This window comes from Neodiprion lecontei, chromosome 3, assembly GCF_021901455.1.
Source record: "Neodiprion lecontei isolate iyNeoLeco1 chromosome 3, iyNeoLeco1.1, whole genome shotgun sequence".
Taxonomy (NCBI): Eukaryota; Metazoa; Arthropoda; class Insecta; order Hymenoptera; family Diprionidae; genus Neodiprion; species Neodiprion lecontei.
In genome coordinates, this window is record NC_060262.1 from 12,509,398 (window position 1) to 12,536,820 (window position 27,423).

Consider the following 27,423-nt stretch of genomic DNA (forward strand, 5'->3'; position numbering starts at 1 on the left):
ACTTTTCACTTTTCGCTTTTATAACGTTCCCCCACCACATAATTTGATGGAGGGTAAGGAATGTCACGGGACTGATATCAAATACGTATGCGCGCGCACCTGACAAGTTTCGACTTGACGGTGAGCGGCACGCGGTCAAAGGATTCCGGTGCGACGTTGGGACAAACAATTCTCGGAACTATTAATTTTGGAATGTCACGGGGCTGATAAGGTGGGAAAGGAATGTGAGGTGGTTGATGTTACACATCAGCAGTCCTACCGTGGGAAAGGAATTCGGAGTGGTTCATGTTACACATCAGCAAATTCTCGGAACCATTAATTTTGGAATGTCACGTGGTTGATAAGGTGGTTAGACAAAACAATGCGTTCGACAAGTTTCGACGGCGAGCGGTATGCGGTCAAAGGATTTCGGTGCGACGTTGGGACAAACAATTCTCGGAACCATTAATTTTGGAATGTCACGTGGTTGATAACGTGGGAAAGGAATGTGAGGTGGTTGATAAGGTGGGAAAGGAATGTGAGGTGGTTGACGTTACACGTCAGCAGTCCTACCGTGGGAAAGGAATTCGGAGTGGTTCATGTTACACATCAGCAGTCCTATCGTGGGACAGGCGAGCACTACAGACCTTCGGTCGGTAAGATTGTCGGTAAAACAGCACGATTTTGACCCTTGATCGATACAACTGTCGGTAAGATTGTAGGTAAAACAGCACGATTTTGACCCTCGATCGATACAACTGTCGGTAATTGACCTTCGGTACGTCAGACTGTGACGTCATCGCGGAAAAGGGTTTGAGTCTGGGCTGCGCGGAGCGGAAAAGGGTTTGAGTCTGGGGAGAATGTATAGGCGGACTGGTCGGCTCGGTCGGTAAGTGTCGGTAACCGGAATCTGCGTGTAGAACCCCCTTTGCTATACTACTCATGGATCTGCGGTGTAGGGTTACTATCGCTCTGGGAATGCTAAAAGGTGCGTGCGCATACATAAACATACGTACAGCTGCCCTATAAAAAGGACGCTCATCACTGCAAACGATCATTAAGTCTCAACTTGTCAAGTATACATGAGGAAAAAGCTCAAGATGGAATCCGCGACATGTTTGAGATTGATCGATATTATGGAATCGGCGTACAAAATCTTGGACAAATCATCATCAACAGCAGAGATTCAGAAATGGATAAAATTTGGAAGTCAAAATATTCGGCTTCTGAACAAAATTTTGCGAGAGGCTTCATCCATTGGAGAAAAGATGAGAATTATCACAACGATCGGACTCTTGAAAGCGCTCGCGGAAAAATTCAAACGTCTTCAGAAAACGTGTGGAGGTACGCGGAAAGTAAGAAGAAGCGATTGAGTTTACTGGAAAGATTTGGAATCAGCTTTCGAGGGGGGAATTCGAACTGGATCCATCGTCAATTTGAAGCATAAAGATGTAGAGAGATTTCTAGAAGAAGCAAAGGTACTAGCTGTGACGAGACTAAAAAACGCTCTGAAAAAAGACAGGAGCTTGAAAGCCAACGTTATCCTGGCTTGTAAATTTGCAGTTAGAAAAGATGATTACACGGTGGAAGAGATAAAATTTTTTAATACGAGAAATGAAATCATCCTCCAGACAACAGATATCAACGAATGGTTCATCGAAAACGCGACGGAGCGTTTGTTGAAAAAGGTGGAAGATTTCCAGGAAAAGGATTCAGGCTGGTCGTTACTTGAAATTATAAATCTTACCGTCAACATTAACAAGTACGTACCACTACGAGGCGGTGTCTTCACATACACACCACTACCCAAAGATATTCAAGATAAGGAGGCTGTCGTCAACATCCGTAAGAGCGACTCGTATTGCTTTCTTTGGTCGGTCACCGCAGCTCTGTTCCCAGCCGACAACAACAATCCCAGTAAAATTACTTCATATCCGTATCTCAGCTCAGTGCTACAATACGAAGGTTTGCATTTTCTAACGTCTTTAGACTAGGTTCCAAAATTTGAGAAACTCAACTGTTCGCTATTTGATAGCTAGTAGTTCGACCGAACCGCGTGGAAGGTTGTCATGCAAATATTGCGCAACGATTATATATGTATTTATATGTTTATTCAAACAGAGAATTGAGTGATAATTGATAACAACAAATGGTAAGATGAAGCGTTAACGTTATATTATATTTAATTAGACGTGCGTTACGCCTGGAAGCAGCATTGAGACTGCTCACACGGCCTCTCGCCGGGCTCGGCGACAGTGCATATGAAATGCATAATCGCGTAATTTGAGCACTGCTGCCGATAAGAAAGCCAAGCGCATAAGGCGGGCTACGCTGCATGATAAATTTTGTACTCATCTAAATGATCCCCGGCATGTTCCTACGAGAGGATATAAACTGTTACATTTCATTAGAAATGTTCCAGCTCCATCACATCCCCCGACGAAGACAAAGGCGCGTCTCTGCGGCTTCTGATTTCTCGTAGGATTCTTTCGTTACGTTTAGCCTGTGTCTCAATCCTGCGTTTTAATTTCCTTCGTTCTACTACTTCCAAAGCAGAGGGATTCCTTTGGCAACAATATCCGGCGAACGCCGAAATATAGGTTGGTATATTAAATTTCCACAGCAAGAGTAGAATAGACAAGACGGATATCGTTCCAGAAACGACAGCTATTGATGGGATCCCTATACCTTTGAAGTTAGCCCATGTATTGTTGACCCGAAGGGTCGCTTCGTTATTCGCGAGGACACTCTCAAGGTCTAAAATGGCTTGTCCTTGATCCTTGAGGGTATCCAAGTTAATCACGTGATGCAATACAATTTCCCGGCCTGTTACAAATTTGTTTAGCGGGGAAATGGTATCTGCATGTATTTCTGTTAATTGAGAAGTCATATGTTCTACGATTAATTTGACTCGCGTTTTCAAAGTTTGAAGTTCGCAGCTCTGATTCGTGGTTATCAGGGATGGCTTGGTGATTTGAATAATAAAAGTCTGCATTGAAGCGCATGTTATGGTTACCTCAATTGGCTTCGAAGGTAAGATTATTTGCGATCCCTGCGTTCTTATGTAAGCAATATCTGTGACGAGAAAACGACTCAGAGTGCATCCTCGTGGTATGGGATCAGTTATTTTCTCACAAAGTTCAATAGTATCGTTGCGATGTCCCACATCGCGGTAATCACCAATGAAATAATCGGTTATCTGTTTCAGTTGAGAAAATGTGACTTCTCTTATAAAATTCTTACGTACTAATTTCAAAGCATATGTTGGGTTAAGCGTTACATAAGTGTGATTTATTCTTACGGGTACCGGGGTATTCTGAATTATTACCCAAGGTTCCTTTTCTAAGTAAGTGTCACGTGCGGAGCGGTCTCGCACGCGACGACTTACCCTCTTTGTTATTAACGAGGTTTATTTATTTATTTTTTTTGATGGATTCGGGGGTGAACGTCCTCTACAGGGCGTTCCGTGGGAAATGGTTTGGAGGACTTCAATTATTATGTACCAATTTTAAATGGAAGCAAGTGGAAATATTTAATGGAATAACTAGAAGCAGCGATATTTAGACAAGGAAGCTTACAGTATGTTCTTACGCTACTCACGTTCTCGCTCTTTCTCGATCTCACTTGTGGATTCGGCTTCGGCCTCGAAGGTGCCGAAGCTTACACCTTCACTCACTCACTTACGTACTACACGGCTTGATTAAGTTCGTGGCTTTGCTTATTGCGCTTAATTCTAACTTCACAGACTGATGTCGCGACGCGAGATGCTTGAATGACCGCGGATAGATTTACAGGGAATTCTCTCTGTGATCGTCGGAGACCCAAGACTGATAACTCTTTACTCGACAGCTCTGAAGGAGCCTGATTCCGTAGATGTTGGTTTGATGCTGTCTCTAACGGGACTGTCTTCGCTCGCTCGTCCGACACCCCTTGGAACGTCGGGCGGCGAGCGAATTTCTGCTGACTTTGCAATTTAAAACAAAGGCTCGCCTCGCAACGGTCATCCTCGAAGCGCGTGATTTCGCGCTCGCCTCATCCCGGTGTTGATTACACCCGGGATCCGGCGGGCGCGAAGACGCTGACGTTGCTGGCTGTCCAACTACGCCGTTGCGCTTGGCTATACCACGAACTGGTTATGATAAAATATTTTATATGTACTAACTAAACCTATGCTTCCTTGTCTCTAAAAATAATAATAATAAATGATGAAATTGTTATGATCGGTAATATGTTACATTTTGGGTAAATGTGCGGCGCTCGTGACAAAGGCACTGTGAGTATATAGATAAGTTTGCCTTTATCTGTGGTTATAGTTAAATCACTTATTTTAATAAACTTCTCGTAATTTTCCTCTTTAATAGGTATTAGTGTCTTTTTGTCATTGGCGTCGAAAGCTTGAAGAGCTGTCATAAGCTCCTTTGGAGTAAAAAGGGTGTTATCGATGATACCATGCCTTCCTAATTGCACGGCAGTCATTACCAGGTCGATTAGTCGTTGCAGTTCCTTAATTTCAAATAAACTTAGAGTTATAGCTTCCATGTATTCCTGATAAGCAAGCGTTTCGTTACCTTTTATTTTTAATGATTCTAATTGTCCCCATACAGTTTCCAAAGAGTGTTTAAGTTTGAGCTGATTTGTATTCAAGATATTAATTTGGACTTGATTGATGTGCAAGGACTTGATTACAACAAGATTTAGAGTGTCCGTTACATTTTTTAGTGAGGCTAGATTCCCATTAATTATTTCCAAATCATCCGCGTCAGCAGTTCCATAGATTGATTTTTGGATTGTTCCTAAAAAGTTAAAAATTCCTCTTTTCGGTCTGATGTTTGGCGTGAGATAAGATTTCCTTAGGGGATACATTTCATTTGCCAGGCCCGTCAGGAGGACATGTTTTCCAAATACCGCCTCAGCTTCGCGCGAGGCTTCGTAAGTAACATCGCCCGACGCGAGCGCTTTCGGAGTACTTGTTTTGGTTCCGTGGGATTGAGATTCCCTTAATTTAGAGGGGCGGCGCGTCATTTGAAGAATAGGCGCACCCAAGTCTAAAATGATTTCCAAAATATTCTTGTGTGACGAGGCGCGGGCAAATTCTAAATCTAAAGCGTCCAGGGCGGACTGGGCGAGGGATCGCTGACCAGGGTTCCAATAGTCCAGATAGGTATCCCGTATCGTCTGGAGGCCTCCGAATTTGTCGTGAATGTCGAGTAACGGTTTGGTGAACCCACTTGCGTCAATGGATTGGAATATCTTCCATCTTTCCTGGTACATGTATACTTTGCCCACTTCCTCCTGGAGTAAAGTCCCATTGATAACTGAGACATCGAAGTAGGCTAGGGACAGACTGCTACACCTATAACAAAAGAAACTAAGACTCTATTCCGTGGAGATCCAATCGTTACCCTGAACCCGTTTTAGTTTAATTCTAGGGATTGGATCGTTTTCCCTTGGTCCGGTGTCGTATTCGTAGTACGGTTTGGTATTATTCAGATGGGTCTTCCAATAAGACGCTGTGGAATCATCCGCGGTTTTCTTGTAAGTGATATTTCCTTTTTGCTCGTTGATCTCGACGACGACGAATGGTCCATTCCAAATCCTTTCCAAGGCGTTCTGTCGCGTATGGTTCTTGATCATTACTTTATCTCCCACTTGATATAAAGGAGTTTGTCGTCGTGTTCCTTGGTCCACTTTTTTTTGGTTTTTCTCTCTGGATTTGGTAAGCCAGACCAGAGCTTTCTCGAACCGTTCCTCCCATTTTCGTATCCACAACATTTTCTTACTAATCACGGTTTCCAATCGGTTTTCGCGGAAACCGTCAGGATTGTTGGCTTCGTGGCAGAACATGAGGTTGTGAGGCGTTTCACCTGTTGATTGATGAACGGAAGTGTTACAGGCACGTGCCATTTCTATTAAAACCTTGTCCCAAGTGTGTATTCTCTCTTTGCAGGCAGTTCGAATATAGTCTTTCAAGACACTATGCATTCGTTCTATAGAGCCGTTCGACTGCGGGTGATATGCAGTTGTGGTGATATGTTTGATATTATAGTGTTCGAGAAAGGAATCGGTCAGCTCGTTACAAAACTCCTTTCCCATGTCCGTCAGGATTACTTTGGGGCACCCGAAGTTACCTATCCAGTACTCTGATAGAGCCTTGATAACTTCTGTCGCGGTTTTGTTCGTAAGTGGGGCACATTTAATGAATTTAGTTATTGAATCCTGCATCGTGAGGATATATCGGTGTTTATTCCAAGATTCGACCAGAGGTCCGACGATATCTATTGAAATTTGATCGTTAGGTTTTTCAGCAAAGGTTTCGAAAAGAATAGCGGGTGATTTCATTTGTATCCTTTCCTTTTTATACATCTGACACGTGGGGCATGCCTGGATAAAGGAATTGATATCATTCTCCATACGTGACCATACGGCCGTTTCTTTTACTCGGTCAATTGTTTTTGCTAGGCCGAAGTGTCCATTGATGTCGTTGTGAGCGCTGGCCATGATTTCTTTCTGTTGCTGTTTGTTAGGCACATCCTTTCCTGTCAAGCAAAATGATATGTCTGCACCTGAGTCCTGACGTATCCTCTTGAGATCTTCAATGATCGAATTGGTTTCTTCTTTGGTGGTTTTCTTAGGGTCAATCCAGAAGTATATCTTTTCGTACCTTTTCGGATGAATGTAGTTTCTGAATTTCTCACGTCTATCAGTCTGATTCTTTGGTATAATCAGGGTGTTGTCAGAGGCATCCTTTTCTTCTAGGGTAATCTTCACCCATTTGCCGTCCTCCCCTTTTCGATTTCGGTTGGGAACGAGTTTGATGTGAGATTTTGTTCTGCCTGTTGTGAGTGACAATCTCTCGATGTCAATGTGGCGTGCGGCAATATGGTGGACCCACTTGGGATTCCTATCAATGGGTGTGATTTCGTATAGTCCCTTTTCCAATTCGGTGAGTTTTCCGAAGATCTCTTCCTTTGTGCGAAAGACTCTAGATAACTCATCCGCTACTACATTACTTTTCCCCGAAACATGTTCTATCAGGAATGAGTATTCCTCCAATCTTAGTCTCTAACGCAGCAGGCGTTGACTGGGGTCTACGCAATTTTTCAGCCATACTAGTGCACGATGATCGGTGCGGATGATGAAGGGTTTATCTGGTGTATTGAGCAAATATACTCTTAGTCTCTTGACGGCCTATACAACAGCAAGCATCTCCTTCTCCGTCGTGCTGTAATTCCTTTCCGCATCATTCAGGGTTCGAGATAAGAAATATATGGGGTGGCCGTCTTGAGATAGTACCGCTCCAATTCCATCGTTTGACGCGTCGGTGGTTACGACGTATTGTTTAGCTGGGTCTGATCTCACAAGTATCGGTGGTGTGACCAACTTTTCTTTCAGGGCTTCGAAGGCTTCTTGGCAGGCTGCTGACCAATCCCATGGGGTGTCCTTTCTTGTTAACGTTGTTAATGGTTTCGCTAACATTGAATAGTTTTGTATGAACTTTCGGTAGTACCCCGTCAAACCAAGGAAGGATCGAATCGTCTTAACGTTGACTGGAACGGGTAATTGTTGTATCGCTCTGGTCTTTTCCGGATCTGGTTTGCTTCCTTCGTCAGTGATGACATATCCGAGGTATCTCACTTCAGTTTTCATGAAGGCGCACTTCTCTGGCTGGAGTTTCAAGTTACATTGTCTCAAACGCTGAAATACGCTGAAATACGCTGAAATAAATGAGTTCTTACATTTCGATGGTGTTCTTCCTCCGTTTCACCAAAAATTATTACGTCATCAATGTAGACGCAACAGATCTTCTGATTCAATCCTCTCAGCGCATCGTTCATCATGCGTTGGAAGGTCGCAGGAGCGTTCTGTAATCCGAAAGGCATTCGTTGGTATTCGAAATGCCCGTCGGGGGTTGAGAAGGCAGTATATTTCTTGGAGTCAGTAGCCATGTTGATCTGGTGGAAACCTGCGGCCATGTCGACAGTAGTAAAGAACTTGGCCCTTCCCATGTGATCGAGTAAATCCTCGATTATTGGTATCGGATAAGAATCCTGAACGGTAAGTTCATTAATCTTCCTGAAATCGATTACAATTCTATACTTGGGCTTTCCGTCGGGGCCCGGTTTTTTGGTTACAACCCAAACTGGCGAGTTGTATGGCGACTCGGATTCCGTTATTATTCCTTGTTTCAACATTTTCTCAACTCCCTCTTTTACAACCTGCTGGCGCAGCTGTGGAGCACGGAAACTTTTCACATTTACAATGCGTTGAGGATCTGACAACTCGATGCGATGTTCAGTCATTGAAGTTCCATTGACCATGTCTTCCTCCTGTAAGGCAAAGATATCGCTGAAATCCTGAAGAATACTCCAAATTTCTTTCTGGTACTCCTCCGGTAGGTGTTTCAAGTCGACAGTATGTTGGAGCGCCTGCTCTCTTTCATCACGTGGTTGTTGCCATACACCTGGGGTTGACATACTCTTTACTCGGTGGACTTGGACGTTCTCCAGTCCGAGCTCGATATCTTCGTCTTCAGCGGTGGTGATGATTCCATAAGCCGTACCATGATTGTTCGTGTGTACAATCTGCACCGGGATATTTTCCATAGGCATTCCGTCTTTATAGACCATGCGTAACATGAGATCGAGATTCTTTTCGTCGGTATCGATGGCAATTTTGTTCACCGAATTTGGTTTAAATCGAATTTTTCGGTCGCTACTAAGGTGGTGTATCTTATTCTTCAGGGTGAGCATCGAGGCATTCAACTGGAAATCTCGCCTCCTCATAAACGGGTTTCCCATGATTCCATTTTCTTCGTCAGGCAGATAATCGTCTGGTATAATGACGAATTCGTCCTTTAGCCCCATGTGAGTTAGTACAGCAATTTCATTCGCGGAATTTAGCGCTTTGCCAGTCTTAAAGGAAATTTTGCGTTTGATAATTAGACAAATTTGTTTATGCGATGGATAAATAACCTTTCGTTTTATGAGGTTTATTGATGCACCTGTATCGACCATAAGGGCTACTCCTTGCTTTGTTTCTCCAAATTTTATTACAGCACACTGTAGTAACCCCTGTGAAACTGAACATACGCGGGCTCCTGTTGGCACTCGTCCTCTAGTTCGTCCTCCTGTCCCTCTATTTCCTCTTTCTCTGACTGGAGTTCCTCTGACGTGCAATTGACTTGGTCGTTGGGCGGTTTGTCTTTGAGGCTGGCGTTTTGGAAATTTGCGTCTCGCTTATTGCCGTTAGTATTACGGCGTTGGTCGTTCTGTGGTCGGCGCGGAGCGTAGCAGTTCCGGCTGTAGTGTCCTTTGGTTCCGCAATTATGACATACTGATTGTTGTTCATGGGCGGTCCGATGTGTGTTACAGGTGTGGCATTCACATCTCTGGAGTTCTTTATCTTAATCTTGTTCCGCTTCATCGTGGTGGTGGACAGACGCTGGTGGTCGAGGAGTTGACCTTGGCGAGTTCGTCGAGGTTCTTTGTTGTACTTGGAATCTTCGCGTATCTGATGCGCTGCCTGGCCCGTAAATTTGGGACTTGTTCCAAAACGTGGGTTTCGAGGCTGTGTCGTTACTGTTCATCAGCTGTTGTTGATGCATTCGGAAATTCAATTCCTCGCCTTCGGCTTCTTTCGCGGCCTTCTGGGCTTCTAGTAACTTGAAGTACTGACGGTTTTTGACTTGATGGAATATCCTCGGATTAAGTCCGTATAGATAGTACTGGCACACTCTATTTTCGAGGTCTTGAAGATTAGGATCGATGTTCGCTCGTAGTTGTTGATTCGAGAAGGCAGCTACGAGGTCTTGGTAGATCTGATTGAATTTGAGATTGTAGGCGTCCACAGTGTCGCCCTTTTGGCCTGTACTGCCAAGCTCCATTTCCAATGTGGTGGCACTTTTCTCGACAATAACGGCTGATCTTATGACTTCGAGTAAAGTTGGGATTGTACGAGGTCTCCTCTGGTTGATGGTCTTCTGAAGAGCTCCTCCTGTCTTCAAGCTGATTACCATGCTCAAAAACGGGAAACGTTGGGTTGGCATAACTACCATATCGGCGGCTTTTACTTGCATGATCCAAGCGTGTACGTCTTCGCCTGCTTTTCCTTCCAGTCTGCAATCAATCATCTTGATGGCTTGAAACGCGGGTAGGAAATCTTGGATCGCATAGGGCTCGTCCGCTGGGCGATTTGGTTCTCCGGGGTATCTTACGGCAGCATCGGGGCGTAGGCTGACATCATTCAAGTAAGCTTCTGTTCGTGCATACGGGCCTGGGTCTCTTGGATTCCGAGGGGGAAGCATGTCTCGGGGTGGCGCAGTTGCCGGTAGTTGAATTCTTGTTTGGTTTCTCCGCGCGAGTTCCTCAATGTTCCTCATTATCTCTTGCTGTTGGCGTAAAGCTTCGGGATCACTCAGCAACTGGGACATACTAAACGTCACAGTGTCCGGACGACGATGTGGTAAAGTAGCAGACATTTCCAAGGCTCTTCGAAGTTCATCCTCTTCTTGCTGTTCTAGACGACGACGCGGGACGTTGTTACGGGTATTGCTACCAGTACCTCGTGGGATTTCGTAATCCGTCGGGCCATTAGGCCACTGTGGACTAGGCCTTGGTGTAAGGCGTACGTTCGGCATCCGTGATAAACGTCGGCTTTCCTCGAGAACGCGTTGCAGTGTCGAATCCGTATCCGACAAGATATCATGGTTTACATTGGCTCGCGCGGTGGAGAATCGGTCGTTTTCTAATGAGCGATTTTGGTGAAGGGTCGGTATTGGCATCGCATTTATACCTTGATGGTCCGAGTCTGAATTGGCTGGGGAGCCCACCTCATTGATGCGCGGTGTCGGTGGCAGCAATCGGTTTTGAGCGAGCCCGTATAATGCCGAGTAACGTGGTGGGTTTGTTACGATTGAGGGAGCTATCTGAGTAGGACCTTCCACCTCTGATTCAACGAGACGCGCGGTATCTAGTTGAATTCGCGGTATCGCTCCGGTATGGTTTTCGGGCGGTCTCAAAATATTAGAAACATTCGGATCATCGCTAGTTGTTAAGCGATAATAGTTATTGATTGCTTCTCGATTGGTATTACTATTTGTAAGAGCTTCCTCTTGACGGTTTTCTTCGGTTAATTGGTTATTCGGTTGTTGCATTTCCTGAAACATTTGGTTGGTGACGCTTTCAAGCGTGTCTTCGGGACGCGGAACTGTTTCAGAGTTTCGATTTATTTCTACATTATTGCGACGAATGAAGTCGTGTTCACGGCGTTCTTGATTTCTCAATTGAATAAAACGGGTAACCTTTTCTATAGGCAAATCTTTGCGGCGAGCAAGTTGACGCGCAGTTAACCTCTCTCCGTTCAATTGCTCTAGACCAAGACGGTATCTGCCCATTGCAGTTAAATCATTACGTTCGGTGGCTTCTTGTAGCCTATTCACAAGCTGAGTCATTTGGTTCGTCAAATCCCAAAATCTATCTTCAAACCGGGATTCAGAAGTGACGGATTGTCCATCTTCTGCAGTCTCAACAATAGTGGGAGGTACTGCCGATCTCCGGTCATTGTTTTCGTTCACGTCCATTGTGAATTTATTTTTTAAATTTACCTTGAGTCAAGCTTTGACTTTATTTATTTGAATGATTCAAGTTTGACCATCAAATTCTTAGTTTCGATCACGATTTGTCCTTCGATAAGTTTATGGTGACTCGAGTAAGTAACAAAATGCTTGTACTTACGCTAGGAGTAGCCAAATTGAGGTGTGAAGCATCACACTCGAAGATCGTGGTAGCCGTCGGTACGAGGCTTCGATGTCCTGGAGTCTCTGACAGGCACCGGGGGCAAGAATATAAGAGCGGTTCGAGTCTCGATGTCCTTATTCTCACTTCACTTCACTTAGATGGTTTAAACGCGAAGTTTATTGTATCTAAGGAGTGCAGAATTTTATACCTGCTTCCTTTCCAATAAATACACAAGTTCACTATGGGAATTGTCCAGTGTAGAATCAGGCGGTCTACACTCAGTCCCTGGTTATCAAGCGGTCTACACGCAGTCCTTGATTGTCTACGCAAGGCGGCCTTTCACTCTATCCCTTGCTAGGTACAATTCGTAATAATTACTTATAAACGCGTAGCCGAAGGTTCGCGCGTGAATTTATTGGGCTTACGCACTCACTTCCAAAATTCGTCACTATGATCCGGCCGTTTGATACGCGCGCCGCGTTCGTTGGTTTAAACCGGATCCTGGCAGGATCGCCAAATTTGTCATGCAAATATTGCGCAACGATTATATATGTATTTATATGTTTATTCAAACAGAGAATTGAGTGATAATTGATAACAACAAATGGTAAGATGAAGCGTTAACGTTATATTATATTTAATTAGACGTGCGTTACGCCTGGAAGCAGCATTGAGACTGCTCACACGGCCTCTCGCCGGGCTCGGCGACAGTGCATATGAAATGCATAATCGCGTAATTTGAGCACTGCTGCCGATAAGAAAGCCAAGCGCATAAGGCGGGCTACGCTGCATGATAAATTTTGTACTCATCTAAATAATCCCCGGCATGTTCCTACGAGAGGATATAAACTGTTACATTTCATTAGAAATGTTCCAGCTCCATCACAAGGTGTGGGTCGCTGAAGTCAAAGATGAGTTTGTTTTTATTTTTTGAGTTTATTTTACATCTTATTTATTTTATTTACATATGTACAAGTTAGAGTAATGGTTGCCACGTGATAATAGGAGAGGTTTTTGTCTTCTTGAATTGTGGTGGAGGCTGCAGCGAGGATGTCGGGCGTCGAGGGGGGTCGGTCTCGGTCCTTGGTGGTGGCGTGTACCGGCTCTCTGGAGAGCTTGGTGGTGTCGGGGGACGGCGGTTCTCAGTCGTCTTCACTGGAGACTCCCAGTCACTGTCGGTCGTCTGGGTGGCAGTCGACACGAATGAGCGCTGCGGCTCGGGAAACGGGGAAACTGGAGCCGGGATGCGTCTGTAGTAGCTAGGTGATGTTAGTCGAGCTCTCCGTACATCCCACAAGGAAAGTAGTACAGCTGGAGGTCTGGTGAGAGGCCGTGACGGGATATCGATAGGGTGCAGTACCCAAGGAGCTGGAGGGTTCGAAGCTGCTGTGTTTGTATGTGGGCTGGCCGCAGCCAGATAAACAGGATCCGTCATGCAATCAGTCTGCTGTCCGGTCTGTCTTAGAACGTGTCGTCGTAGCGTCAGTCAAACGTCGCAGTGGCGTAACGTCGGCGTAGCGTTGAAGCGTAGGTAAGGCGTGGCGTTGTAGCGTCAGCATCAGTAGAGTTGGTCAAGACGAGGTGAACCCTTAGTGTCCTGCCGATCGGTCTGATCGGTCGTCTCTTATTGCAGCCTCGGTTGGTCTTTGGCAGCGGGAGACCACGTTGGCTGATTACGCAACGCACTCGGCTGCGTGGGTGGCGTGATCGGCGCGGGTGACGTCACACTTTCTTCTGGGTCGCGTGATTAGAAAGTGTGAAAGGCTGGTTGCCTCGCGTGGGTTGGAAGGCGCGCGACCAACGAGTTGCGTTCACAATGTTGTTGTGAACATCAACAAACTTTCAATCAACGTTTATGGTATAGATAGTATGGAAAAACTAAAGCGCAGTGAAATAGCACCCATTTATTTGAGCCGAAACAAGTCTGACAAACCTGTAATTCATCTTTTAGCGATAGAAACTGAAATCACTGACGATGACGACGATGATGTTGATATGGAAAATTATGAAAAAATAGAATGTTTCATTTTACTTGTGTTCGAAATCTGTCTCGATTAACAAGATCTCAAATTTCTAAGCATAAATGTCGTACTTGGTTATGTGATAGATGTTTGACAAAGCACAATGTAGATTGCATGAATTTAAACAAAACCAAAGTTATTCTACCTACAGATGAGCAAAAAATACTGAAATTTAAAAATTTCAAGTACAAAGAAACCGTTCCATTCTGCATTTACGCGGATCTCGAATGTTTACTGGAACCTACGCACAAAAAGATGGGTACAAGAACAATTTATCAGAAGCATCTTCCGTATAGTATAGCTTACTATCTGCATTTTGCGTTTGACGATTCGCTTTCGAAATTCGAAATTAATTGTCGAGAGATTTGCATTCAATGGTTTGTGAATGAGTTAGCGGAATTGGCACATTCGTTAGAAGTTCATTTCAAAACTGTTGTACCGATGGAACCTCTCGATTTCAATCAAATCAACGAATTTCATTCAACAACAGTGTGTCACATTTGTGAAAAACCGTTTACACTCACAGACGTGAAACATCGTGATCACTGCCATTTCACGGGAAAGTACCGTGGTGCTGCTCATCGAGGTTGCAATCTAAATTACCAAAATTTGCACACTATCCCAGTGATATTCCACAATCTGTAGGGTTACGATTCACATTTTCTGATCAAAGCACTGGCTACATCGCTCGAGGGCACAATTGAGCTTCTACCCGTAAACAGAGAAAAGTACATTTCTTTTACAAAATATGTCGGGGGACAGATATAAAGTTTAGATTCGTAGATTCGTACCGTTTCATGCCCAGTAGTCTTGAGAAATTAGCAACGTATCTTGGTGATGATCAAAAATCAATCACACGAAAATTTTATCGTAGCTCAGATAAATTTCAGTTATTGACCAGATAAGGAATGTTCCCGTACGAATACATATACAGTTGGGAGAAGCTCGAGGACAGACGGCTACCATGCATACAACAATTTTACTCGAATTTAAATGATCGGGATATATCAGACGACGACTATGCACATGCATGTAAACTTTGGCAAACTTTTAACGTTCAAACTTTGGAAGAGTATTCGGACTTGTATTTACAGACGGACGTGTTTTTACTATCCGGCGTTTTTCAAAACTTTCAACAGAGCTGTTGGACAACGTACAACCTCGATCCGTTACATTATTACATTGCGCCCAGTCTGTCGTTTGATGCGATGTTGAAGTGTACTGACATCGAGCTCGAGCTTCTCACCGACATAGACATGGTTATGTTTATCGAAAAAGGTATTCGAGGTGGTGTGTCACAGTGCTCGAACAGATACGCAACGGCTAACAACAGGTACATGGGGGAGGCATTCGATCGTGAGGTCAAAGAATCTTATCTCATGTACTTTGACGTTGATAATTTGTACGTTGCTGCTATAAGCTTTGCTCTGCCATACAGTTCCATCGAATGGGTATCAGACTTCGGACAATGCGACGTTCTTACCATCTCGGACGATGCGGAGTTTGGTTACTTGTTGGAGGTGGATTTGGAAAATCCTGAGAAACTGCATGAAATTCATAAAGATTTACCACTGTGTCCGTAGCACTATATACCTCCGATCTAGAACAATAAACGGCCGAAATTGACGCCCACGCTACTTTCCAAGAAAAACTACGTTGTTCACTGTAGCGTTTTGAAACAATGCTTACAATTAGGCTTGAAATTACTAGAAATTCACAGAGTTCTCAAATTCAGACAAACCCCGTGGCTCAAAAAATACATAGATATGAATACCGTTTTGCGGAAAAAATCTCACAACGAATTCGAGAAAAATTTTTGCAAACTGATGAACAACGCAGTTTTTGGCAAAACAATGGAAAATGTTAGGAAGTATAGACATGTCAGGCTGATCACGAAATGGGTTGGAAGATACGGTGCTAGAGCTACTATAGCCAAACCTAATTTTCACAGCTGCACCGTTTTCGACAAAGAGATGATTATCGTCGAAATGAGCAAGACGAAATTCAAGTTGAATAAACCATTGTATGCAGGTTTCTCCATCATGGATCTGGCTAACACATATATCTACGATTTTCATTATAATTCTATTAGGCAGAAATTTGGCAACCGAGTAAAATCAATATATACGGATACCGACAGTTTGATTTACAATTTTACCGTCCCCAACATACACGAACATATGGAGGAGGACTTGCATAAATTCGATACGTTTGATTATCCGCTTGACAACGTTTATTCAATGCCTCTGGCGAACAAAAAAGTTCTTCGCTTGATGAAAGATGAGAATAACGGAAAAATAATGCTGGAATTTGTAGGATTAAGAGCTAAATTGTACGCATTCCGAGTCGTGGGAGATGAGAAAGACAATAAACGTGCCAAAGGTGTCAAAGGATCAGCGTTGAGAAAAATAATTTTCAACGATTATTTGGAATGTGTTTTGAACCGTGAAAATTTGTCTACAAATCAGCATTTGATGTTAAGTCGAAAGCACGAGGTATACACCGTAGCACAGCAGAAAGTGGCACTGAGCTGGAATGACGACAAGCGGATCGTGTTTCAAAACACAACCGACACGCTTCCGTGGGGCTACAAGCCTGCACCTTAGCTTCGTAATTTATATCTGTACCATGATGTATAAAATATTATTATGTAGGATGTTAAATGAGAACGCTCCGAAATATAAAAAATTGTACAACGATGCATATGTCTGTCGATTGTCTAAAAAATAAAGATGCACACTTGTTATGTGTCGGGTATAAAATATAGACACACACACGTTTTCACAAAGAATTCATTTATTCAAATGTGACAGGTCCGATTCGTTTATCCAACTGTTGTGTGCATTGTCAAAACCTAACCGCTTAACGTATATTTTTCTTTCACGCTTCTTGAGCACCTTCTCCACCAGATAGATATCCGGATGTTCAACCTTGAGGAGCTCTTGTTCGTAGAAACCACCGGCGATGGGTTGATTTCGGTAGTCTTTGAGCTTGTACGTCACAGGATGGGTATTTTCCACTCGACTTATCGTGAATATTTCAGGCGTCCAATTGGGAGTGTAACCTTTCTCGAAGACATTTTTGAATTTGCTCATTCAAACTTTGTCGCCGGATTTGAACTTTGCCGATATGGTGGTTATCGCTCGAAGCCCTCCGTACGCCTGACGTAATAACAGCCTTTTGTTTGAACGGTGACATCCGACGGTTTCATTCTTATGGTTCGGTGTTTGGTGTTGTTGTAAGCCGAAACCAATTCAGATAAGATATCGAGCCACTTGTAGCTTCCTTGCATGCTGAACCGTGTCCACATTTTACCTTTCAGCGTGCGATTGAAACGTTCACAGATCGAAGCCTTCAAATTACTGTACGTGGAGTAAAGTTTGATTCCGTAACGTGTCATAAGCGATTCAAATTTCGAGTTGTAAAATTCCGTTCCTCTGTCGACGTGTAAATTTTTCGGCACCCGTCCTTGAACAAGCACAGATTTCATTGCCTTCGTAACATCATCTCCAGACTTGCTCTTTATCGGTACAGCCCATGCATACTTTGGAACAATATCAACGACTGTGAGCATGTATTTGTAGCCTTTGTTTTGTCCAGCGTATGGCGTCATATCAACAAGATCCGCCTGCAAGGTCTCGTCGATGCCGCGCACGTCTACACGTTGACGCGGGTAATTCCGGCGTGCAGGCTTATGCAGTTCCGTCACCAGTGCTTGCTTTTCCTCGTTCATATTCCAACGCTCTTAGTTGGATGTCCAATTGAGAAATGTTATCAGCGTTTCGAATCGACAGGTCTCTGCCTGTTTTAAAGTGTGTGTAAAAGGTATCCAAAGCTTTCTCTGTGGTGAGCTCTAAAGCTTTGATCATTTGATCAAGGTTGTCGATTTGTCTTTGCAGCACGTTAAATTTTCGTCTCAAGAGTTTTAAAGTTACAGCATTGCTCGGCTCTGCGGGATCTGCGACATTGCACAGTCTCTTGTTCCGTATATCGTGATGCCTGTCCGCTGTTATTTGAAATCCGACACCCGGAGGACCGCGAGTGCTCACGGCTGTGTTGTTATCCAGATGCCGTCCAAACACGTCAACGCTCATCTCGGTAATGAATGCAGAAACGATGGGAGCTGCTCAATAAATGATGCCTGCTTCGCGTAGCTCTTCAATAATGGAGGTTATTTTGTTATTGTGATCCGGATTTCCCGCTGCCTGAGATGCCAGGAGTAAACGAAGACGCTCCACTAACTCGTTTGGATCATCCCAGAAAACGCATTCCGTTTCAACACGTTGTCGAGTGATCATAGCTTTCGGAAGTAGACCTTTACCCTTTTGGCGATGTGATGGGGAATAATCCATCAATTCGGCAATGATATTTACAAATTTGTAACTGTTATTGTTTCGAACAGCTCCATCGGATGAGTAATACTTTTTATGCGCTTTCGTTGCGAGGATTATGTTTTTAAAATTTTCCCGATCTCCGGCGCTCACAGGAGAACCGTCAGGCTTCTTTGTGAACAAAAGTTCCGGCAAACCCTTCGTTTTCAGGTGAAGCGTATCGCCAATACGAATGTAGTCACTCTTAAAAGATATCAACGAATCATCAATCATTAGTCCGTTTGAGAGGTTGCGTTCACCGTACACGTTGTCCAATTCACCTTTTGTCTTCGCATCTCTCATCAGTGCAAAATACTCATCCTCGATTTTCTCGACCGGTGTTTCTACGATTGTTTCATCTTCTGCCGAAGCAAAGGAATCGTCCATGTCCGAGACAGTTTCATTTTTCGTTTCATTTTTCATCTGCTTTATTTCTTCTTTAATTTCTTCCACCTCTTGCTTTACAGGTTTAGTATCTTTTGTAACATTCACCAGTTCTTGCAACGGAGTCAGTACTGGTTTGAAAACGTCACTCAATTTCTGAGTCGTAGATTCCTTGCCCAACTTGTGCAATATGTGTTTTCGACGGATCTCAGCACTTGCTTGAGCGATCTGATGTAAAACATGTTTTTGCTTGGAAATTTCAGAGCTCCGCATGTTGACGCAACTGAGTCTGCAACGCTACTGCGTCTCTCGCTCGAAAATGTTAGATTCTATTTCTTTTCCAGGCTGACAAAAGAATCGAATCCCCTTCTGTATCGTCCTTCGTTGAGATCACTGTCTTTGTCGATCACCAGAAACCCGTACTTCTCACCGTTCCAGCATGCAGAGCACACACTTTTAAACTCTGTGCAAAACATATTGGTGTTGACATGGTCGTCGTATACGTGTCTCAGGTTCATATCGTCTTGTTTGAACAACACGAGTAAGTTTACATTGTCGCGCACGAGATGTTTGGGAATACCCGCGTACGTCTGACAGAGATAGAAACAGTCAACGTCGTGATGTCTACCCATGCAAAAGTAGGCTCTAATATTGTCCTGCTTCTCGCACGCTACATCGTCAAATATGATTATTGAGTCGGGCCCTGCTTCTTCCGGTGTAATCACTTGCTCACGTTCGGTGAACGCAAAATACTCCGTATTCTCAACATGATCCAACAATTGCTTCAACTATTGGTATTTAGGTTGGTTGAGACATTTTGAGTAGATGTAGATATTTTAAAATCTGAGTTCGTTGGGATGGGTTCTAAGTCTGAGCAACGCATTAGTTTTACCACATTTCGATGGTCCACAGAATATTGCATGTACACTATTCGGGAGTGAATCACCGTGTCGTTTGTGCCTTTTGACATTTTGCTCCAAAAGTTTGTCAAACTTCGTCACGGGAAGCTTAGTAGGTTGTTTCTCAAACCGCATCTTGGACAAGACTGATCGGATTTGCTATAAATATCCCGTTCGAAAGCACTTTTCGTCAGTCAACGCACGAACATGATCGCGTACAGAGGTGAACGAAGCTGCAGGTGGCAACATCGTGGCAAGGGTCTGGTGAATAAAACCATCAACAGCCTTCCAGTCGAATTGGATGTACCTGGTTATCAGTACTGTGGGTCTGGTACAAAACTAACGAAGAGACTTGCGCGGGGTGATCCGGGACTCAATCTTCTCGATGCAGCTTGCAAGGACCACGACATTGCTTACTCGCAGAATCGTGAAAATCTTGAACTTAGAAACGAGGCTGATAGGGTGTTAGCTGAGAAAGCTTGGAAACGGGTTCTCGCAAAGGACGCAAATTTGGGTGAGAAGGCAGCCGCTTGGGCAATAGCTAATACAATGAAAGTGAAATCTAAACTCTGAATGGGAATTCGAAAGTCAAAAAATGTAACATTGGGAAAAATTATAAATGCTGCAAAACGTTCGATGGTTCCAAGCAACGATGCGAAAGTAGCTATCGAATCTGGGCTGAAGGGAGCTGAGAACGCCGTTAAAAAAGCGGGTGGTAAATGTAAAGTGCGAACACTTCGCGTCCTACCAGTACCTTCAAAAGTCGGTGGTTTTCTACCGTTTCTGATTCCTTTTTTCGCTGGACTTAGTACTACCGGCGCGTTAGCCGGTGGTGCGGCAAATATAGCGAAAGCTGTGAACGATGCAAGTTCGGCTGAACGAGAACTGGGAAAGAGCAAACGACACAACAAAACTATGGAAGCTATCGCGTCGGGCAAAGGGCTTCATATAAAACCGTACAAAACAGGTCTTGGTCTCCATCTTCCAAAAAACTAGATGCGATGCTACCACGTCGAGCGTTGACTGATTGGGACTTGTTGAAATATGCAAAAATCTTTAAAGTTCTGCATTTCCGCGGTATTTTCGTGCGAAACGAAATGCCCGAGAGCGGTCCATGAAAAAACGAGTCAGCTATAATCGACCTTGATGACAAAGACGGTCCGGGAACACATTGGGTTGCATACAAGAAACGGGACAATAATAACGAATACTTTGACGGTTTCGGCAACCTTCAACCACCCTCAGACCTCATAAAATACCTCGGCGTTGGTAATGTTGAATACAATCATGAAAGGTACCAGGATTATGATACATTTGAATGCGGACACTTGTGTCTGAAATTTCTGAGTGGTGAGCTATATAAACATGGTGCGTGATTCATGAAAGTCAGTCTAACACTTGCAGTCATGGATGATTCGTTAACGTTAACGATTTCGGGAACCTCTTCGATTCTCGAGGCACAATATTTCCCACCGATCGAACTTGCTCGTGATGAAAGTTATGCTCTTGGCTTGGTGGAATTGTTAACCTTCAATTTGATTTCCAACGTTGAGGTTGGTCACAATGAAATTCACACAGCTGATTGAGTGATCACCATACCTACCGGCAGCTACGAGACCCAGGACATAGAGAACTATCTTCAAAACGTGCTAAGAAATACAGATATCAGGCTCGCCATCAAACTTAACAATAATACATTACGCAGCGAAATCACATGCAACCACACGATTTACTTTGACCCAAATGATTCCATTGCTCAACTTTTGGGATTTACACCACGTGTATTGGAGGTTGATGAAACTCACGAATCAGACGTGGCTGTAACTATACTCAAGCTCAACGCGTTGCGAGTCGAGTGCAGCCTTACAACGGGCACCTACGTCAATGGACACAAAGTACACACTATTCACGAGTTTTTCCCGACTGTCCCACCAGGATGTAAGATTGTGTAAGTACCGTCGCTCGTCATTTACCTTCCGATCACCGTCAGGACCATAGATCACGTTCAGCTCCGGTTAGTGGATCAAGACGGAGACCTGGTTGATTTTAGTGGGGAAGTTATGACTGTGAGACTACACATCAAATCGTAATAAACGATGGGAATTGTATATAACAGACTGTCAAAGAGTAGGTATATCAGTGAGTCGGCATGCCCCGATCAAGTCAGTCATCGATCGATTCTTGAACCGTTAACACCTCGAAACGTGGAGTTCCTGATAGCTCTGGGTCTGAGACTGACCACTTTTGGAAGAGGAATTTCCGACAACTAAAAGTAGATAAGCAAGGGGGGTTCTGGATAGAAACACCTTCTTTACCGACCAAGCCGACCAGCGGTCATTTCGACGGCAGCCATTTTTTTTTGATGGCAGCCATTTTGATTTTTTCGAGGGGCGGGCAATTTTGACGATGGCCATTTTGACGGCGGCCATTTTTGATGGCGGTCATGATTTTTTCGATGGCGGCAATTTTGACGATGGCCATTTTGACGGCGGCCATTTTTGATGGCGGTCATGATTTTTTCGATGGCGGCAATTTTGACGATGGCCATTTTGACGGCGGCCATTTTTGATGGCGGTCATGATTTTTTTCCGATGGCGGCAATTTTGATTTTGTGATGGAGGCCATTTTGACGGCGGCCATTTTTGATGGCGGTCATGATTTTTTCGATGGCGGCAATTTTGGCGATGGCCATTTTGACGGCGGCCATTTTTTGATGGCGGCCATGATTTTGTGATGGCGGCCATTTTGACGGCGGCCTTTTTTGATATATAACCAATAGTTTGCCTCAGGCGAAAAATAATATTTTCCACGTACTTCGAATACATTCTTTTACGTTAATGGACCGGATGGTGACATCGCGATTAGATAGACAGGGAATGCCGATGACGATCCGTAAACTTTCACGCTAATAGTACGTACTTCGAATACATTCTTTTACGTTAATCGACCGGATGGTGACATCGCGATTAGATAGACACAAAAAAACAATATTTTCCACGTACTTCGAATACATTCTTTTACGTTAATCGACCGGATGGCAACATCGCAATTAGATTTCGCGCTAATAGTTTGCCTCAGACGAAAAAAATAATATTTTCCACGTACTTCGAATACATTCTTTTACGTTAATGGACCGGATGGTGACATCGCGATTAGATAGACAGAGCGGAAATTTCACATTCGAAAAAAATATTAATAGAATTCCAGATTCTAGAAGTTTCTCAAGGAATACGGATATAAAAGACTGAAATTCAGGCTCGAAAGACAGTCTTGTACCTTCAGCTCTCATGAAGAGAACTCCAAGTAAAGCAGAACTAAAACAGCGAATCGATCTGTTCCTAAAAAATATTCACGACTTGAAAACCATTGTGAATCAGAAGTCAGAACTAAGCACAGTGACAAAAAAGTTTGCAAATCTAAATTTATCAAAAACACGTAACTGTTGAACATTAAAAAAATGGATTTCACAAAATTGAACAAAGTGGCAAGCATGGCCGATTTTCTACCGACAAAGAAATTGACCGAGCTGGAAATTTTCAAAATATACAAAGTCACCAATATTCGACGAGTTCAAACGAGGTTTGGACAGCGTATCGTCACAGATCTGAACGACGAATTCAGCATCTTCTTACCGGCACGGGTTGCGCGAATGCTCAACGAGGACGAGACTCAGTACCAGAAATTGGTGCAGGCGACGGAGGAGGAGCGGCTGCTCTTGCAATATCTGGGCGGCCAGTATGGGCAAATCGAGTTCAAAGATGCGTCGGCTCTCGCCTAACTTGTACACCGTACCAGGACAACGTGTACAGCGTCTCCTTACACCACTGTTCCAATTATATATATATATATATATGTATAGAAGAATCAATTACAATAATTAACATTGACCGATGTAAAAAAAAAAAATGAAATGTTTTATTGAATAAACAAAAAAAATGCGTATACATTTTTTTTTTTTGCTCTCTTCACCCTTTTAGTTCACTAATGATCTGAAATAGAGAAAAGCAGCGATTGCGATTTCGATCCCGTGCGTTCTCCATCGTTTTGACGATATTTGAGTATGTTTCAGCAGCCATGACTTTAACGCTGATATTTGTAGAACTTTGATGAACTTTTGACTTGCATGTGCCGTGTAAGACTGATGAGTCTCGGCGTTGAATTCTGGAAGGTTCTGAAATAAACTCTTAACTAGCGGGATAGAGGTTCTGAATAAACGGTTGTTATTGACGATGCAAAATATTTTATTGAAAAAAACAGCTCAAGATTACAGTTTTACATGAAATTCGTAATGCTAATGTATGAGTGTTCTTACTCAACGGTATCGTATCCATGCGTTAGACAATGAGAATGAATAACTGTTCGAGGAGATACCGATTGTCTTTTGTGTTTGAGTAAAAAATTTCGCAGTAACAATACGTTTTGGGCTGCACAGTTTGGACGTAATATAGCGTGATGCGTACAGTTTGAATTCGTGTCCGACATTTCATTCAACTTCTGCAACGACGGACAACTCAAATCCATCATTTCAACGACTTCAACTTTTTCGCCCAGAAGTTTCTGCAGCCAACTTTTCTTCTCCAAACCTTTTACGTAAACTGTTGAAGCCTTACGCAGCAGCGTACATTCGATGGTGAAGTCGAGCTTCTCGAAAGGTAAATCACCACCTTCCCAGGATAGTTCATGATAATTCCGTGACAGCCACAAATTGTCGCTTTTGAACGGAGCACGTAAACAATTCCAATCGTACGGAGGTTCGAAGAGAAAAATTGACGGGTTGGCCCCTTCGAGTGACACAACTGCCAACTCTTTTGGTGTAAAACCGGAACCCTGTCTTCTGAATCCTTGTACGTCGACTATGAACTCCATCGTGAAAAAAATACTGAATCGATTGTCACAACGTTCAAGGTTTTTATACCAATTTTCTCACCCCACCACTCAGCGGGTTATATTCAATTATACGATCATGTAAAATCAAGCAGTAGGCAGATGTACCGGTAGGAAAGTTATTCTTCGCCTCAAATTCGATACGAATATCTACCGGTCCAGATTTCAGAGCCTCGTTTTGTTTCGAACAGTCGATGAAAATCAAAGGTTCGTACGGAGCATACAACGAAACAGCAGAATCGCAGTTTTATTTGTCGGAAATTCCTTTTCCAAAAGGTGTCAGCTTTAGACCCAGAGCTATCAGGAACTCCACGTTTTGACGTGTTGGCGGTTCGGGAATCGATCGATGACTGACTTGATCGGGACATGCTGACTTACTGATATAACTCTTTTTGGTCAATCTGTTATATACAATACCCATCTTTTATTGCGATTTGATGTGCAGTCTCACAGTTATAACTTCTCCGCGAAAATTAACCAGATCTCCGTCTTGATCGACTAACCGAAGCTGCACGTGATCTATGGTCTTGACGGTGATCGGAAGGTAAATGACGTGCGACGGTACTTCCACGATCTTATATCCCGGTGGAACGATAGGGAAAAATTCGTGAATAGTATGCACTTTATGTCCATTGACGTAGGCACCCGTTGTAATGCCGCATTCGACTTGCAACGCGTTGACCTTGAGAATAGTTACAGGCATATCCGAATGGTGAGTTTGATTAGCTGCCAATACGCGCGGTGTAAATCCGAGAAGCTGACCAATAGAATCCTCAGGTTCCAAATCTACGATATGGTTACATTTGATTTCGCTGCGTAACGTATTATTGTTAGGCTTTATACTGATTTCAATGTCGGTATTTTTTAACGCGTCTTGAACATACTTTTCAATATCCTCAATTTCGTAGCTGCCAGTGGATATAGTGACTACCTTGTCGGCTACGTAAATTTTATTGCGACCGACATCGACGTTGGGAATGGAATTGAAGGTTAACAGTTCAACGAGACCGAGAACATAATTTTTGTTCAGAGCAAGTTCGATCGGAGGAAAATATTGCGCTTCGAGAATCGACGACGTTCCCGATATCGTTAATGTAAACGAATCATCCATGACTGCGAGTGCTCGACTGACGTTATTAAATTACGTGTCATGTTTATATAGCTTATCGCTTAGAAATTTCAGACACAAGTGTCCGCAATCGAATGTACCGTAATCTTGATACCTTTCGTCGTTGTACTTAACGCTACCAACACCGAGATATTTCACGAGGTCTAACGGCGGTTGAAGATGACCGAAACTGTCGAAGTAAACTACATCGCTACCGCGTTTCTTATACGCAACCCAGTGTGTCCCAGGACCATCTTTATTGTCGAGATTGACTACAGCTGTTTCGTTTTTACGCGGCCCGGTTTTGGGCATTTCGTTGCGCATAAAGACACCTCGGAAGTATGGAATTTTCATGATTTTTGCATACTTCAGCAAATCCCAATTGGTCAACGCTCGGCGTGGTAGCTTGACATTTAGTTTTTTGAAAGATGAAGACTAAAACCCTTTTTGTAAGGTTTGAGATGGAGACCTTTACCTAAGGCGATCGCTTCCATCGTTTTGTTATGCCGTTTGCTTTCCTCCAATTCTCGTTTAGCCGCGCTCGCATCGTTTACAGCCTTTGCTATACCCGCAGCACCTCCCGCTAACGCACCCGTAGCGCTGAGACTGGCAAAAATAGGTATGAGAAAAGGTAGAAATCCGCCAACTTTTGAGGGTACCGGTAGAACGCGCGGTGATCGAACTTTATGTTTACCACCTTCTTTTTTCACAGCTTCTCGAGCACCTTTGAGTGCAGACTTGATGCTCGTTTTCGCGTCATAGCTTGGAATCATAGACTGTTTTGCCGCTCGTATGATTTTGTTCAAGAAAACGTTCTTAGGTTTTCGACACCCCATGCCTAACTTTGTTTTCACCTTCATCGTGTTAGCTACAGCCCAAGCGGCTGCCTTCTCACCCAAATTTGCGTCCGTTGCGAGAACCCGTTTCCAAGCTTTTTCAGCTAATATTTTATCCGCAATGCTTCTAGCTTCAAGATTCTCACGATTTTTCGAATACGCTATATCGTGTTCCTTACACGCTGCATCGAGAGGATTGATACCGGAATCGCCTCTCGCGAGTCTTTTCGACAACTTGGTGCCAGGACCGCAGTACTGGTAACCGGGAACATGCAACTCGATCGGAAGTTTGTTGATAATGCTATTTACCAAACCTTTCCCACTTGATCGCTTTTTTGACGATCGCTTACGATCACGTGTGTGCACAATCATGTCCGCTCCGCGACTGAGAGAAAGTTGTTATAAACGATGCATTTATGGAAAAATCCAGTCAGTCACGTTTGAGATGAGGTTCGAGACACAATCGGCCAAGCTGCCCGTGATGAATTTTGACAAATTTACACAGCAGAGTACAAAACGGAAAAAACCTAATGGCGAATTGTTGCCGAGTAGTGTACGTGCGGTATTCTGCGGACCATCCAACTGTGGCAAAACCAACGCATTATTTGCGCTTATAACGCATCCGAACGGCTTGAGGTTCGAAAACCTGTACGTTTACTCAAAATCTCTCAATCAGCCGAAATACAAGTTTCTGAGTCAAGTGCTCGAAAATGTCGACGGTGTTGAGTATTACCCCTTTAACGAGCATGAGCACGTCATTGCACCGAACGAGACGCGACCTAACTCGATCATGATATTCGATGACGTAGCGTGCGAGAAGCAGGATAACATACGCGCGTACTTTTGTATGGGTAGACATCACGACGTAGACTGTTTCTATCTTTGTCAGACGTACGCTCGAATCCCTAAGCATCTCGTGCGCGACAACACCAACTTGCTGGTCTTATTCAAACAAGACGAGATGAATCTGAGACATGTGTACAACGATCATGTAAACACCGATATGTCGTACGTAGATTTTAAAGACTTGAGTGCGGCGTGCTGGAACGGTGACAAATATGGCTTCGTAGTGATCGACAAGGATAGAGAGCTCGGTAATGGTCGGTATAGGAGAGGTTTTGACAATTTCATAAACATGACAAAAGAATAAAATACACGATCTTCGAAGACGACGGAACAGTAGCTTTCCAGAACTAGATGTGTCAAC

At 43.7% G+C, this 27,423-nt stretch overlaps 2 protein-coding genes across 2 annotated transcripts in view; one reads left to right on the forward strand and one right to left on the reverse strand.

Moving 5' to 3' along the window:
- Nucleotides 1-27,423, forward strand: part of LOC124293695 (glutamate receptor ionotropic, NMDA 2B) — a 1,867,270-nt gene that overhangs the window by 47,888 nt on the left and 1,791,959 nt on the right. The gene's annotated exons all lie outside the window — the stretch shown is intronic.
- On the reverse strand, nucleotides 12,691-13,149 carry LOC107219242 (extensin-like). The gene has a single exon (XM_015657405.2). It carries the CDS (start codon nucleotides 13,147-13,149, stop codon nucleotides 12,691-12,693), a length of 459 nt encoding a protein of 152 aa, XP_015512891.2.